Genomic DNA, 16202 nt, shown 5'->3' with positions numbered 1-16202 from the left:
TCATTAGAGGTACACTGTTGAATTTCGCAACGGTCCACTGGCTGGGATTTTCAACAACAATTCGCTAATTGTCGGAGAAAAATTCTTTTTGTGTGCTTCAAGTAGGAATATTTTATGTTACCGGATGAACGTTGCGATTACAGACTGGAGGAAATGAAGATCATTATTGGGTTTGAGTGAATAATCTAATCGTTCGCGGATTACAGCTTGATGGAATTCCAAGTGGTATTAATCCCATGGTAAGAATGTTGATGGGCTTTTCTTTAATGGCGGCTTATTTACGTTATTGGATTAATTAGCGACCAACTGAAAGACATTCTTGCAGAGAACGAACCATATTTTTTCTCATTTATATCGAAAAGAAAAAAATGCAACCATACATTGTCAAAGCCACAATTTACTGTGAGATCAACACCACAGAACATCCTATATAATATAATAAAGTAGTAACATGTAGTGTTGAGATGTGAACCACCCAGTAGAGCAATTTTTGTTCGAATTTGAAAATGACTGCAGCCGCTCCCAAAGCAACGCGCTTCCAATTAAGAATTTTTATATAATTACGATCGCGCACGTTTTTTCTTCTCCAATTATCTTTTACATACCTGGACTTGTCAATAATAAGCTGGACCTTGATCTTGGTGAGGGGCGGGCGTAGAAACCAAGGCGGAGCCTTCCTCCTACAACCTCCCAACAAGTTGCTGTAAAAGCAACGTCGACTTGATTGATTCGCTTTTGCTGCCAAAATATTAAATACACGGTTCTGAGACTCCGATTTCCCACGGCCAATGGTTCAAAATCAAGATTGGATTGTGAAAGGAATCCCCACTCGAGGAACTCAATACCTGCTCTTCGGTCTCGACGCTAATTTTGTGTAGGTTTGGAATTTTTTTGCACTGTTGAAATTTGCGAAAATTGCTGGTAACGAGACACCTAATTACATGGTGTCGATGGGCGAAGAATTTTTTCTTTTAGTTTTCTACGCTTTGCTAATTAAAATATTGATTCTGAAATTTGCTGGGGATTTAGTTGAGCGCCAACAGACTGTGCTTTGGGAGTCTGCAATTTTAAAATACTTCACTTTAACGAACATTCCGATGGGGTGAAACCAAAAAGAGTGGAGGAAAATGGAATGCGATTATCTGAAAAATGTGAAATAATTTCAGAACCTAAAGAATGCTTTAATAATAAAGATATGACTGAGGTAGAAAATAATTTGAATACTTGCTCCAAACTGCACCGTAGAAATAAAACTCAGCCAGTTAATCAATAATTATTTATTAATAATAATATAATACGCATTTGTTTCATCAGTCATTAACTAAAATTCCATTAGTTTGTAACGAATCTCTTAACAAATAATAAAACTGAACTTGACTGTCTTCATTCAGGTAAAGTATTTTATCAAAAATAAAATCCAAGCTCGGATTCCTAACAAACGTAAAAATGTAAACATTAACAAAAGTAGCCATTAAAAACTGACAGTCAAACCTATCCATAATACCCCCATGGCCTGGAATGATATCTCCAAAGTCTTTAACTTTGAAAGCCCTTTTGAAACCGGACGCACAGAATCCTCCAAAAGGTGCAATAATACTGGCAAAGAAGGAAAGTGATAGAAAGTGGTAGGTAAACGGATAAAAATTAATGGAAAGAAAAGGGGCAATAAAATATTCTGTTGGAGTAAATAAATTAAGCGTACAATCCGTGCTCATGGTTAAGCTACCTTCAATTACCTGATACTCAATTGGACAAACAAGATACTTGTACTGGCACATGACATTCGATAACATAAATCCGGAGATAAAAGTACCGACGATTCCCCCTATAAAACCTTCCCATGTTTTTTTAGGGGATACCTCAATTAGGGGCGTTTTCCCCCACAGCCGACCAAATACGTATGCAAAAATATCATTCAGTGTTACAAGCGAAACAGGAAGAATTAACCAAATCAAACCTTCGAACATGTTTGAAATGATCATAAATGATTGCAAGACGATGATTATCAAAAGGGTGTGTGTCCACGCCAGGATTTTAAATTGTTGTAAATGGTATTTCCGCACCAGATTCAGTACGAAAAGAACGATACCAATAAAATAAATACAAAACGAAATAAACCGATGATACTTTACTATCACCTGCAAATAATGGAAGTCTTTGTAATAGTCTTGGAAATACGGAGCAATGGTTTCAATGGAGAAAAAATAATTCGCTGCCATTAGAAAATACCAGCTTAGAGATCGAAAGTATGGCAAACTACAAGGAATCTTATTACAGTTGTAACCGAACCTGAGAATTTCTTTGAAACATAAGACTTGGACGACAAAAACGCACAAGATCAGCATTAAAGGACCCATTAGAATTAACAGCAGGAATCCTGAGGCCATGATGATGCCGAAAGTTACTCGTTTCATTACATTGCTGAAGTGGTGCAGGAACGGTTGGTTGGGTGATTCTTTACGAAGTTGACTCATTTTCTGAAACAAACGGGCGAGATTCAAACACTAAAACTAAAACGATGTGAAAAAGGTTAAAAGTAAATTAAAATTGATTTTGATAGTGTTGACTGAGTTGCGGATAAAAAATGTCAACGTGGAAGATTCATTTCGCGGAGATTTTCTGCAAATTTGTGGTAAATAATTGGAACAGCGACGTTGTTCTTCGATGTTATCTTAAAGATTTTGATGTTAAATGAGTTACCTTGTATTCCAAAAGTTTGTACGAGAAACTAGATAAAATGGAGGAATGTTTATTTTTGTTAGTGGAATAGTCTTTCTTCATTTTGATGATTTGACGTGTCATCGTAAAAGTCAGTTTTGGCAAGTTATTTGAGATATTTGAAAAAAATGGGCTCTTTTACATAGCACTCCTAAATTACTGTTTTCTTACAGTAATAGGCATGTCATTATAAATCTTCAAATTAATCAAAGATTTTGTACAAAAATTTATTCGAGTTATAAATATGACGATTTAATGGACAGAATGGAAAATTATGTCTAAAAATGATGCAGCATTTGATAAAAAGTTTTTGGTTGAGTATCTCATGTACATTTTAACAAAATTGGAAGAGATTTTCGTGGATAGTTTCGACGGCTCACATGAAAATTTCATTTCTTCCATTTTGTGATATGTAACCTGAAAATTTTCCAACAGATTGACGACTATTTGTGTGTAATTGTCACTCATTTAAACAATTCGTTCAATAATTTCCAAGTTTTAATTTTTTGGACCTTAAGAGAATATAAGAACTCTTAACCATCAAATTTTCTAAAATGCTTTATTTAGGTGGAATTTCAATTACCATTAAAACCATTTTAAAAGTTCATAAATTTACACCTAAAAAGAATTTTATGTAAACAATATCGCATTGATTAATTATTGAATATTTTTTAGTACAATTCCAAAAAAAACTCGTTTTAGTTGTCTAATAACAAACTATATTATATTCTTGTTGTGTAATGAAAAAATGCCTTGTATTATACTCATTACATGACAAGTGATATAATGTTCACTTATATTTTTCATTTTACAACTTTTTTTAGTAACATTCGACTCCAACTTATCAATTTGTAACAAAAATTTGCGTTTTTTTCGTCGTAAGTGGTAGTCAATAAAACGCTGTTTGCACGCATATTTCTACAAAACTGTAAATTCAAAAATTATTACAAAATTTCCACATTTTTACAATTCACAAGACAAGTCTTAAAAGACATCGTAAAATTTGAAGTAAATCTAACTACTTGTTTAAGAGAAAACAAAAAAAATACCTAACATCTAAGTTTTTTTTAAATTCTCTTGAAAACCGTAGGATAGATTTTTTTTAATTTAATATGACGATTTAAAATAAAATTTTACATCATTACTATTTTTCTCAATATTTTTGAATTCACGGTTTTTGAGATAGAAGGTACACTTGAACCTTAATGGGAAATTCTTCATTAAAATATGAGATTATTTTTGTGCATTTTTGTGCAAAGTGCATGCATTTATACAGGGTGTCCCAAAACCCAAAACCCAAATGGTCTGGAGGATACACTCTCGTGTTGCTAAGAGACCAACATTATTACCTAGCAACATTATTATTATTTGTGCTTGAGCGTCTGGGATTGGTCATTTTCGTTAAACAATTTCTCAATTTTAATGCACATCAGGACAAAACAAATTGCATTTTTGGCGTCCTGATTGCTGTCGGCATTCGCCCTTTTTCGGCTAAGCGTGAGTTCTGGGACACCTGTATAGTATTTAAGTCACAGTTGTTGGTTCTAGCGATTTATGGACTGTGATTGGCCGATTTAAAAGTGCTTTTGACTCAAAAACTTACAAGTCTCTGAGTATTCTACGACACAAAAATCATATCAGATTTTGGTGAAGAATTTTCTCATTTATAATATATATTTTTTTATTTCTCATTGTTTTTTTGTCCGGTAACTTCTAAAGAATTAGAGGTAGCAATACACTTGACGATGCATTAGAAAGGCAAGATCTAAATCTTTTTTAGTGATATAATACAATGAAAAATCGATATAATAATTCCTGACTTATAAGCAAACTTGCGAATAAATATCATTAAAAGTGCGTTTTTTGGGGACATGGTACGATTTTTTTAAATATCATGGGAAGTACTGACCCTAGCAAAAAATTTCAATGGTCGTTATAAAGCTTATTTTATGGGCTTTCCAAACAATTTTCAACAATACCTTAATTTTGGAAATTTATAAGAAAAACTAAATGAAAGTAAGTAGGTATAATATTCTTATTAAAAATCTCTGAATTCTGATGGAACAAAACAAAGGTTTAAATGAATCAAAAAATTAAGTGAAATATCGTAAATCTTGTTAATAAAATGGATAAATAAACAAAAACTTCCTAGCAACATGAATCAAATTTACCAAAATTTTCTGGCTTCAGAACCAAACTGTTCAGTGCACCAGAAGTTGAGAATAATTTTCAAAGCTGAAATTCGTTCTGTTATTGCCCATGTAATTTCACCAATAATTTCCTTCTTATCTAAAAACAGTTCAGGGCAAGTTGTTACGTTTCCCAACCTACCTTCAGTAAACATTTCATTAAAAATCGTTATCTATCAGATATCAATATTGGGTGGCTCTATCTAGAAATACCGAAAAGTTTACTTATCGCATCGTTAGACAGCCTTTACTATCATTACATAGGTGTGTAAAACGTGTATGCACATACCATAATAATTATTAATAATTCACACCTATACACTTTGTACGTGTGTAACTATAAATACGTTGCAATATTAGTAAAGTAAATACGACTGTAACTTTCGTGTGTAAAATTACTTCATCGAACGGCGCTCCTAATTACATAAGTGTTACAGATATCGAAAGCAAACAGTAGAATCGTGAATCATTTTATTGTGACTGATAATGATAAAAGTCGGTAACAAGGTACAACAACACGTTTGAATAACGCGCTGCATAAATTAGCGACTGGTGAACTCTCTCGCAACTTGACTCAGAACCAACCAATCAAAGTAACGTTTTCGCTGCTTTTAAAACTACTAATTAAAACGACAAAGAATGAGTCAATACATACGTGCATGCTTCTAGTTCATAGTGTTCCTTCCGCAGTAATTCATTGTACAATTACGACATCCTTGAGTCTTGAGTATTGGCCTTGACATGAGTGACTCCACAACAACGAAACTAGTTTTTACTCATGATGGTCACAGTTGAGTAAAGCGATTAAACTTGATGAAAAACAGGTAAATCTGAACAGTTTCGCATAAAACGCGACACTGTGTTTATCAATAATTTAAAGCACCGAGATAATAAAAATTATAGGGAGTATGCAACCCATTTTACTGTCATGTATGCGTTGTGGTTTGCCGCTGAAATTTCCTAATGAAGAGACTAAAACAGTCAATTATTGATTTCTTATCATAGAGTTGATTTCCCACGGTTCAATGGGTATAACAATGGTCCTTTTGACACCTCCACGCCCGAAATCTCGTCTGTTCCATTAGCAGATGGATCTGATATGGTCCGTCGAAAATTACCTTGCAATTTCTACGTATGGGAAAATTGATCAGCGGTCAGTTTCCCACTTCGATGGGAATATGGAGGTATAATTTAATGAATTCGAGGTGCCGTCATCTACCACGAGGTGTTGAGGGCGGTACCATCACATCTGAATTCCGGACCTCACACGCAGAAACCGTAAATTAGGTTTTTTAAAATGCCCTCGGGTTTTATGCAAGAATTATCATTTATTGAAAATTACCCACTTGGTATTAAAGAGGATGGAATGACGCTTCCATTTTTTCTTCTTCCGTTATTAGATGACTATTATCGAATTGGGGTTACGTGTAGGAAAATTTTAATGCTGACGGGGCTTTTACGGTTGTTTTCCGTAATTATTCTCGAGGAGAGATTTAACTGATACTTTCCGCTGATTGGGAGTGACTATCTATAACTATCGATATTTATGGCGGAAATTTATAGTTTTCAGCACATGAATGGAGAGATTGTTGGTAGATTATTACTGTTATTTAAGAAAACATAACTATAAATTTGTATCTAAAGCGACTAATTGTTAAGTACGTATTGTAATTTTAATAACAGTGTATTAACTAAATTGTTGCTCAAATTGGTGGCGTTTGTAATAAATCTCTCCGGCTTTTTATTAATTAGGTAATTACATTGAATTATATTTTACATATTAAAAATTTTGACTTTTTACATGCATAGTACTGAGAAAAATTTAAGATTGTATGGCAAAAATTACATTTAAAGCAGTCCACATTTTTTTGATTTTTCATTTTTATACCACTTTTGAAACCTCTTCTTCTTACCTGTGTTGTATTTTTGGTTTTGGTTTTTACTAACTTTTTTATAATTTTTTTCTTATATAATAGTCTTCTTTCAGAGTTTGACATTGATTCACATGAATTTGACATTGAAATCAGTCATTTTGACATTGATTCCGGTGGTTGAAATCGCATTTCGGACTACTGGAATTTCAAACTGTTTGAGATTTAATTGTGACAGTTTTAAATTTTTTTCTAAAGTGCATTAATTTGTTAAAATTAGAGATGATAGTCATGTATAGCCAGAAAAAAATGCAAAACATTCAAGAGTTCACTTACAGAAAGTTTTTGAATTGAAAAACCGAATATTTTAATTTATTCGCGTATTTGGCATGCACTCGGGACATAACTATTGAATATTTTCTTAGCCGAATTAAAAAATTGCTATTTTTTTTATTTTTTAGGGGTGGTGTGAATGCAAAATTAATGATATCTAGACAAGATATTACTTACGATTTAGTGTTTATTAATCTGCAAAGTTCTGGAGAAAAAAAGACAGATTTTTCAAAGTTTTTATTTTTTGAAGTCAATTAAAAAGTTTCGAAAAATTAAAAATAAAATTAAAGTTTCGAAAATTAAAGTTTGAAAAGTTTTAACACAAAATTTGGGGACATTATCACATACGAGTCGCTCAGTAACTCACACAATCAAAAAAATTCAAGGGCAAAAGGCACAGATTTTTTAAAAAATTTTAAGTAAAAAAAAATTAATATTTTTTATTACAGTTTGTACCTTAATTCCGCAAGATTTAATTCCACAGCATTGAAATTTTGGGAGGCCCTCACATGTGACCTGCTTATAAACTGTGCTAAATTAAAAAATTATAGCTTTAAAAGAAACAAATTTAGAAAATTATTATCGACGAATCAAAAATTATTTATTTTTTTCCTTACGATATTATGCTTATTAATCCATAAAGCTTTAAATAAAATGAGACAGATTTTCAAAATTTTAATTTTTAGGTGGAAAAATTTTGGAAATATTTAATAAAATTTGTTGAAACAAAATTCAGATGGGCACTAAAAAAAATTAACCTTTCTGAAAGAAGAGCCAAATTTATAATCAAAGCTTCTGATCATGTTTATTTGTTGACAAAAGTATGTACTAAAGTATGTACTACTTACTAAAGTTTATTGTCGTAGAAAAAATAGTATATGCAACTCACGTTATCAACGTCTGGAGTTAGTTTTTTAACTCTTTTTGCTCTATTTTAGTTTCGTGTCCCATAATATGTTTAATATACTATTTCCTAATTTGCCGTTGTAACAGAGCTATTTTCGCATTTGTTTTAAATGGGTTAATGAACACATCGGATGTGTACAGATAAAGCGTTAAATAATATACCTACTTATTATACAGCAAGTGGTTTAATGTAGCTATTTTTATTATTCAATTCATTTTGATGGATTTAATAATGACAATTGTACAACGGTTTTTCAAAAAGGTCAAAATGAGCCATGAAAAGGAATGTCAATTTATATTTTGACAGTAATTCTATTCGGTTAATTTTTTTGTAATTTTTCAACTTACCTTGTATTAAAATTTTGTTGATAACGCACGTGTTCCGCTCTCATTAAAAATTAAATTAGCTTGTCAACGAGTTTAATCAATTTTATTTTTGAATTCAGTTAATTTTGTAGGTTTCTGCAAGATCGTAGATAAATCATAGTTTTACACTCGCATGTTAGGCTATAATAATATTTAATTGTTTTTATTTTTATTTACATGATTATAAAGAAGGTGAAATAACTGTAACAAATTGAATAATAGCTAGTAGTTAAAAATGAAATTTTGAGTACCCAGTCTCGTTTTAATTTAATAAAGCGATCTCCGTGAAGGCTTCGCTCGACAGCAACGGGTCCAAACATGATCCGGCCTCGAAGTGTCCGAAGATAGGCGGACTCGGGTGTGAGAAACCACATAATGTGAGGATATTACTTTAAAAAATCAGACGCTGCGGTCAGAAGAGTTAATTAACAGTGTGATGCTGCTTGTCTAGACCATCGACTATAAAAGTAGTAGACGTGCTTAGCACTCTTCTCTAAATAACTCCACCCTTCTCGCTTGGTAACAATTAAAAAACAAATTACGACGATGTGATGCGATGGAAAAAAGGACATAATGGAAGCTAAAAGAACCGAGATGACTATTTACAAATTCCCAGGTGTTGGATGTGTGGGATCAACTAACGCAATAACCAGTCGCTCGGTTTTATTAATTGCAAGTGACAGCGTCTATCAAAGATAATTAGTGTAGTCTTTTTAACACGACAAGGTCGATTCTACAGCTATAATTAGTAACTACTTACCGAGAAATTGAAACACGTAATTAATATTTCTGACATTTCTGAAATGGAGGTGGAATTGGTTTTCTTAATTACCTCCAAGTGATAAATACGAGTTTATTGTATTCCTTCTTCTCACCTTGCCAACCCTAATGAAGATTACTATTTGACGAGACTGAAAAATTGAAGTGGGTTTCCGCGATAAGAAATGGCTAAATTTACACTATTTTACTCATGAAACAAGCAAAAAATTCGATTAGTCAGATTCGTACGGTATTCTCAACACGTCCTCTTTGTCTTTTTCTGTCTCGACAAGAATAAAGCTTTGTATTAATCGTGACTCATTTCACTCAATGATTTATTACGACCTGACTGATTGGCATTTTGCTTAGCATGTTCAAATGCGACAGATAAAGGTTACCAAGAAAAAAAAATCTTTGAGGGGTGTTCAAAGGATTGATTGAGTCGTATAATTTTTCTGAATAATTTCTTAGATTATTAATTAATGAGAATGACATAAAGTGAAGGGAAAAGTTACAAACAGTTTTTCGCCGATTTAACGTTTGCAAATTCGTGGGTGGTTGCGGGAGTGCGCTCCCAACGGTGCCGCAAAAGTCCGTAAAACCAGAACCTTTAATGAAGCTAATCTTGGTGAATATTATGGCGAAAATACACGTTATAAAAACTAACAACCTGGAATTTTCTGGTCAATTAGGCCTGGATGAAGGTTAAAAATAATAAGTATTCTGTGGTTGTGTGTTGGTGGCAAGGCGCATTTTTTGGCACAAGAGAGCGCGAGAGATTCTGGGAGGGCCAAGCCGCAGGGACGGCGTTTTGATTATAGACCGCCTGATAGCTTCATTATGTTGCTGCTTTGGTTACTGTATGATGCCTCCAGATGACCTCTGCATGGGGAATATGCATCGGAGATTGACTCTACTGGCCAAGAGTCGAATTATGGGTGGATGAGGTCAGTGTAGATAGCTAATTGGGGTACATATAGGTAGTGCCGTGGTACGTTTTGGTGATTTATACGACCTACACTGTATTTTTAATGTGGACTTGTAGGTAGATGTATAATTTCTTGAAAACCACTAATTTTCTATTTTCAATTCTACATTTTTTGGGTCTCAAGATTCATTCTCCCATTTTTGATTTTTTTTTATATTTTCATGTTTTTGGTTTGCTTTTTTTTAATGTTCTACGTCATTTGAGTATGAATTCTTCAATTATTATTTATTCCGGAATTTTTGTCGCCCCATATTTCCGAAACTTCGGTATTCGAAAATTTTTGAAAAAAAAATTTTAACTCAAACGTTGGATAAAGTTGAATTTTTGTTTTTTTGGCTGTCCCTGGTAAATTACTTGAGCTATTGGTTCGAAATTTGGCTAGTGGTTAGATCTTGAGCTATTCTTTTAATATAATAACTCAAAAAATGTGAAACGTCGGTTTTATCCCCAAAAAGCTCTATAAAAATTACCAGAAAAACATCTTTTGAAAAATTATTTTGATCGATATTTTGCTTATTTGAGAAGCTAATCTAAGTTGTTGGTACTCATTTTATGCGGAATTTTTTACAGAAACTAAAACTACATTAATTTTTCCCGTACGTCTAAAACTAACTGAATTAGAAGCGACTGAAATATTGGGTGATCGCCCAACGACAAAAATTTTGATGCTCCGGAAATATCGGTGCTGGATTCCTCCGGAATTAAAACAGATGCAAAGATGCGCTTTTCGCCATTGTTTTTCTCGCACTTTTGTTGTTAAAAATCTTATATTATCTATGCCGAATTCGAAAGTTTTCGAAAAAAAATTCAACTCAAACGATGGAATAATTGAGGTTTTTTTTTACCGTCTCTCATAAACTACTTGAGCTACCGATACAAAATGTGGCTAGGTGATCTTGAGCTGCTCTTTCGATTGATATATAACTCAAATTTGTTAAACATCGTTTTCGCTCCGATTTTTTTTAAATGACTTTAAAAAGATCTTCCAAAAATTTATTTTGATTGATATATTGCTTATTTGTGGTGCAAATCTAAGTTATTGGCACTCATGTTTCGCAGAAATTTACGCTGAATTCAAAACTATATTAATTTTTCTTGTACGTCAAAAAATAATTGAACTAGCAGCGTTTGAAATATTCTGTGGTCGCCAAACGGCAAAAATTTTAAAGCTCTGGAAATATTGGTGCCGGATTTCTTCGGAATTAAAACAGGTAAAAATATGCGCTTTTCGACAGTTTTTCTTGCACATTTTTTGTTAAGAATCCGGTCTTTTTTAACCTAAATTCAAAAATTTTTGAAAAAAGCGATGAAAAAATGAATTTGTTGTTTTTTTGACCACTTCTCGAAAACTAATTTTGCTATTGATACGAAATTCGACCAAGTGATAGATCTTGAGCTGCTCGTTTAATAGATATATGTATAACTCGAAGATGTCATTTTCACTCCGAAAAAGCTCCTTAAAAATGACCCCAAAAACATTTTCTGAAAATTGATTTTTATCGATATCTTGATTACTAAAGTAGCTAATTTAAGTTATTAGCACTCATTTTTGGCAGAATTTTACGAAGAATCCAAAATTTCATATTTTTTTTAATTAGAAGCCATTGAATATCTGGGTGTTTGCCAGAAAACGAAAATTTTAAAGCTCCGGAAATATCGGTGCTGCACTTTTCCGGAATTACATATTTTTGCGCGAAGAATTCGGCATTTCATATCTCGAATTGGAAAATTCAATTTTTTCTATTTACAATGTAAATGTATTTCAGTGTATGCCAGCTTGTAATCACTGAACAGGAATTTATAGTCTAAAAACATCTCAAAGCAATCAAGTTCATTTGCTTCATTTTAGAACTTTTATGGGCAAAAAAATGGTTTAAAATAGATGAGATGAGAATTTTTTAAAGGAATAGAAAATTTGTCTTTGCGACTTTGGCCATGTTCTAGTTATTAGTCTAGGACTCATCTAATTCGGCAATGAGTGCATATGCGTGGCATTTATTTGGTGTTTAGATGGCATAGTAAAAATGATAATTGCTCATTTTGGTAGCGGAAACACGTAAATAAAGTAAAAATATGTAAATAAACGCGCATATAAATCTTTCAAACATCCCGTAATGTTTATTTAAGAATTGTTCATGTTTATCCTTGACGGGCAATTGCAAGCTTTGTGTATTAACGCAACTAAAGAATCACACTATATCTGTCAAATTAAATTCACAATTTATTCCAAAGTGAAGCCACAATGTTACCTAACTGTTGGTTAACATCGGCGCCCCCGGATCCGCGCCCCGGAGCCTTATCAAAATAAATTGATCAAAATTTCCGAAAATAACAGCCACGTAAACATTTCAAAGATGAGGTGTTAATGACGAAACAGTAACATGTCAATAAATCATTTCATAATTTCATAACTGGAAAACATTTTTAATGATTTGTTTATAAACTGGAAAGTCATGTATAATGTTATACTTTTTACACCACGATCGCAATTTTTCCAACAAAACAGAGGATCACTGTCCAACTTTACAATAACGGCGTAAGTTGAGTTTATTTTTGCAAAAAATGTAAACGAAACCAGACAAAATCACTCATCGAAGCTTGTTTGCAAGGACGCGGCGGTTTTCGCTCCGCGATGTCAATCAACAGTCCAAGAAAAAATTTTCCTCAATGCATCAATAATTAAGGGTACTAACGCACTTAATCTTTGTGTAGAGTCCATAAGAAATGAATCACGATTCTGAGATCCATAAATTATTCTTTATTGGATCACATAATTAATTGCCATCAATTTTAAACTCGTCAACTGAGAAAATAAATTATAACTTCGGAAAACTGAAACATTAGACGTTTTTAAAATAAACAGTTTTAATAAATAGATTTGCTGGAAACTGGCCAAAATCTGCGATAAATCAAGTAAAGTATACGATTGACTTAGACTAAATACATTATCTAGTGCTGGATGGACCTAATTTGAGGGATAATATTTACAAAAATTTGTGTCACAACGACACAACAAAAGCAATAATTTATTATCCTAGTCAACAAGGAAAAGTCATTTTTAAACTGAAATGGTCTCCTGAGTTCGTTTTGCTCTATCAGGTCCGGATTCAGAGATAATCTTGAAAAATATTTTTTTTAGATCCGGTGTAGAAAATTGTGTTTTTTTAATTCTTCTGGAGAACTGGGAAAGTTATAGAATTGCTCGACAGTGTTTTCGAAAGCCAATTTTATAAGCTCTTTAATGACCTATAAAACTAATAGGGTTAGTACTCATGTTTCAAAAAAAAATAGTTTTTAATAATTTTCATATGCAATTTGGTCGACAAATTTAAACTTTTTGTTATTTTTTGGCGATTTCATTAAAAAATCAATACTATTCTTCCAAAATCTAAAATAGAAATAGATAGAAGAAAATTTTCTGCTTGTGTTGTCTTTCTGCGGCCAATAAATTGATTATCGCAATTGGGTAATTATCGGCAACTGAGCGACAAGAGCTGCCTTTTCAAACAAAGCTGCTTGGCTCCAGAGGATAAATAAGCTCTCCTGTCAATTATTTTACAATATAATCAGCACTAAAGTACGGTGCACAATCGCGAAGAATTATAATTGTATACAGGCGTATCTTCCTCTACCGTAATTTCTGATAAGGCAACATTTTTAAAATAACCGAAACGAGTTCTCGAACAGATCCTCGCTCGACTGAGATATTTATGATTACATTTGTAGCCGTTCACTTGTTTCACTATGTGAGGAGAATCGAGAATGTGGTATTGTCAGTCAGATTCGCTAAAAGCCGATCGAGCGACTGGGCCAGCAGGAAAAACTCCGATTTGATGTTTATCTTCGCAGGATTTTTACGACTTTTGTGGACGGAAAATTCTAATTCAGTCTAATCTTAAGCATGAAGAGATGCTTCCATATGCGACTTGTCCCACGATTGAGTGGGTTCTCGTTTATTATTTGAGGCGGTTAAATGGAGTTATTTGCGTAAAATTTTATGGAAATTCCTCTTGTGTCGATTTATTTTGATAATGTTTATCGTGTTTTTAAGCAACAGGAAAAGATTGCGGGCTCCAGCTTTTGATTACCCTAATTTAGATAGCTTTTACTTTCCAATGCTTTTTTAATTATTAAGTGTACTTAATCTTTTATTGTTTCATTTTTTATTCGTTATTTTTACTTATAAATTAGATAAGACACAAATAAAATCTTTTTCTGTGATGCTTTAATTACCAAGTTAAATTTACAACGCGGTAGATCCTGGATAATTTAAAAATCGTTAAGAAGCGGAAAAAACATTTTAGTATCCTACTATGAGATCGAATTTTGGCGCATATCTAAGATGATCAACATTAACTTTGCCCCCAATTAAAAAAAATCAAAGTTATGCAGCCAAGAATACAGTTCAATAAGGGAGGCAAACATTGTTCCCTCAGGATAAAGTAGAGTGTTCCTTTTTCCTTAATTTGTTCTTTGAAAATTTCACTGCAACATGTGTGATGAATACCAAACTAGGCGTTTTTGCTGGTCAGTCTTTTGACCTCCGTTCCACTCTGATAAAAATTAGTTAATTATCTGCAATTATGTTGATTTGCAGTCTATGAAACCAAAAATCTAAAAGCTTGAATAATTCATCGCCATTAAGTCTGTAATCGTTAATTAGTGACTTTCGCTGTACCAGAAATGTTCCAACGAAACTCTTCCATCCCTGGTTCACAAAGAGCTCGCGGTATAAAAATTTATTGAATATTCAGCGACCAGTAATTACCCATTCAAGACAGACTTATGTGACAGTACATGAATTGCATAATTATGCATTGAAAGAATACGTATTTCAACGCTATAGTTTTAGTTGGAGACAAGCATGCCGGCATAAATATCCTTCTTGTGATTTAGTACTGTATAATGGTGAGTGCGTGCTTGTGCGTATTGCTGATGCTACTCGCTTCTGCAACTATTAGATTAATGCAACATTCAGATATATTTCTCTGTTTGAAAATGAAATAAAGCGTCATTTCATTGTACCGCAGCGTTTTCGCGGTAATTTCCATGGGTCAACGGTGAATCATATTCTGTTCTTCGTGTCGTCTTCACAATGTCTCCCATGAAAGGAGCTAAAGAGTTCTGGAAAAGGTGGAAATAAATAACACTCCTTTTTGTGCTGTCCTGGGACGTGGTGCTGGCAATTGAAACCACCACGTACTTGCAATTCACGTCGAGGTGAAGACAGTTAATGGAGAAACATTCAACATTGTCTTCGAACCGTCCCACAAATCAGTCGGCCTGCCCATTAGGATGCTGATATCGTGATAGATTATCAGACCGAGAGCTATATGTAAATCTCACAAGCGTATTGATGTATCTGTCGTAATACGTCTTGCGAATTTGTCAGTCTTGCCTGAGATGAATGCAGATCAAGAATCGGACTCATTAGTACGATTCATCACGAAATGGAGACGGTTTTCTTGAATTAGATGGAAGAGAGCAGTTTGCGGCAAGGGCGGGCGAAATTGAGCTATTGAGGTTAAAAATAGACGGGTAATTATAGGAGATCATCACGGAAAAATTGCGAGAAGGTTCCAAACGTTTTTTGTCAACAAAAACCACTGTGGGAAACATTAATTTCATAAATTTCATAATTAATATCTAAATCATAGATGCCCTGTGGTCAAGGAGAGGTTTAGAACGCGTAGGAAAGATCGGTATCAATTGTAACAAAGCCTATTACAGCGGCATCTTTTTGAAATTGTGAACATTGTTCAGAAATAAAGTTTAGATACATTACACAGCTCAAGAAAAAAATAGTATATTATGAAACGCGTTTCATAATGAACATTTTGCCGCACGCACGTTTTTAAACATAAAGTAGTAAGTGCGGCAAAATGCATTATGAACAAGTATCATACGCTATTTTTTCTATTTCGCCTTATTTTAAACGAAAAAACTTGATTTCGAAATCTAGGGAATTTTAGGGTAGTTGGCATTTGCAAAATGTTCGGGAAAAAAATTCGAAGTAGCCAAATCCAATGTCAGTTTGACAGGTGTGACGTTTTGAGGTTACCGGAGTGCAAG

At 33.2% G+C, this 16202-nt stretch overlaps 1 protein-coding gene across 1 annotated transcript; it reads right to left on the bottom strand.

Annotated features, from left to right (window-relative positions):
* Positions 1 to 1262: 1262 nt before the first annotated feature.
* On the bottom strand, positions 1263 to 5829 carry LOC148174367 (phosphatidate cytidylyltransferase, photoreceptor-specific-like). The gene is made up of 2 exons (XM_088037160.1): positions 5563 to 5829; positions 1263 to 2477 (listed from the first exon to the last, which is right to left on the bottom strand). Exons 1-2 carry the CDS (start codon positions 5566 to 5568, stop codon positions 1311 to 1313), a joined length of 1173 nt encoding a protein of 390 aa, XP_087893286.1. The 5' UTR covers positions 5569 to 5829; the 3' UTR covers positions 1263 to 1310.
* Between the last annotated feature and the right edge of the window lie 10373 nt (positions 5830 to 16202).

The sequence above is a fragment of the Gnatocerus cornutus genome, chromosome 5, assembly GCF_029298725.1.
Source record: "Gnatocerus cornutus isolate USDA-ARS CGAHR chromosome 5, icGnaCorn1.1, whole genome shotgun sequence".
NCBI lineage: Eukaryota > Metazoa > Arthropoda > Insecta > Coleoptera > Tenebrionidae > Gnatocerus > Gnatocerus cornutus.
This window is presented reverse-complemented; position numbering and strand designations above follow the sequence as displayed.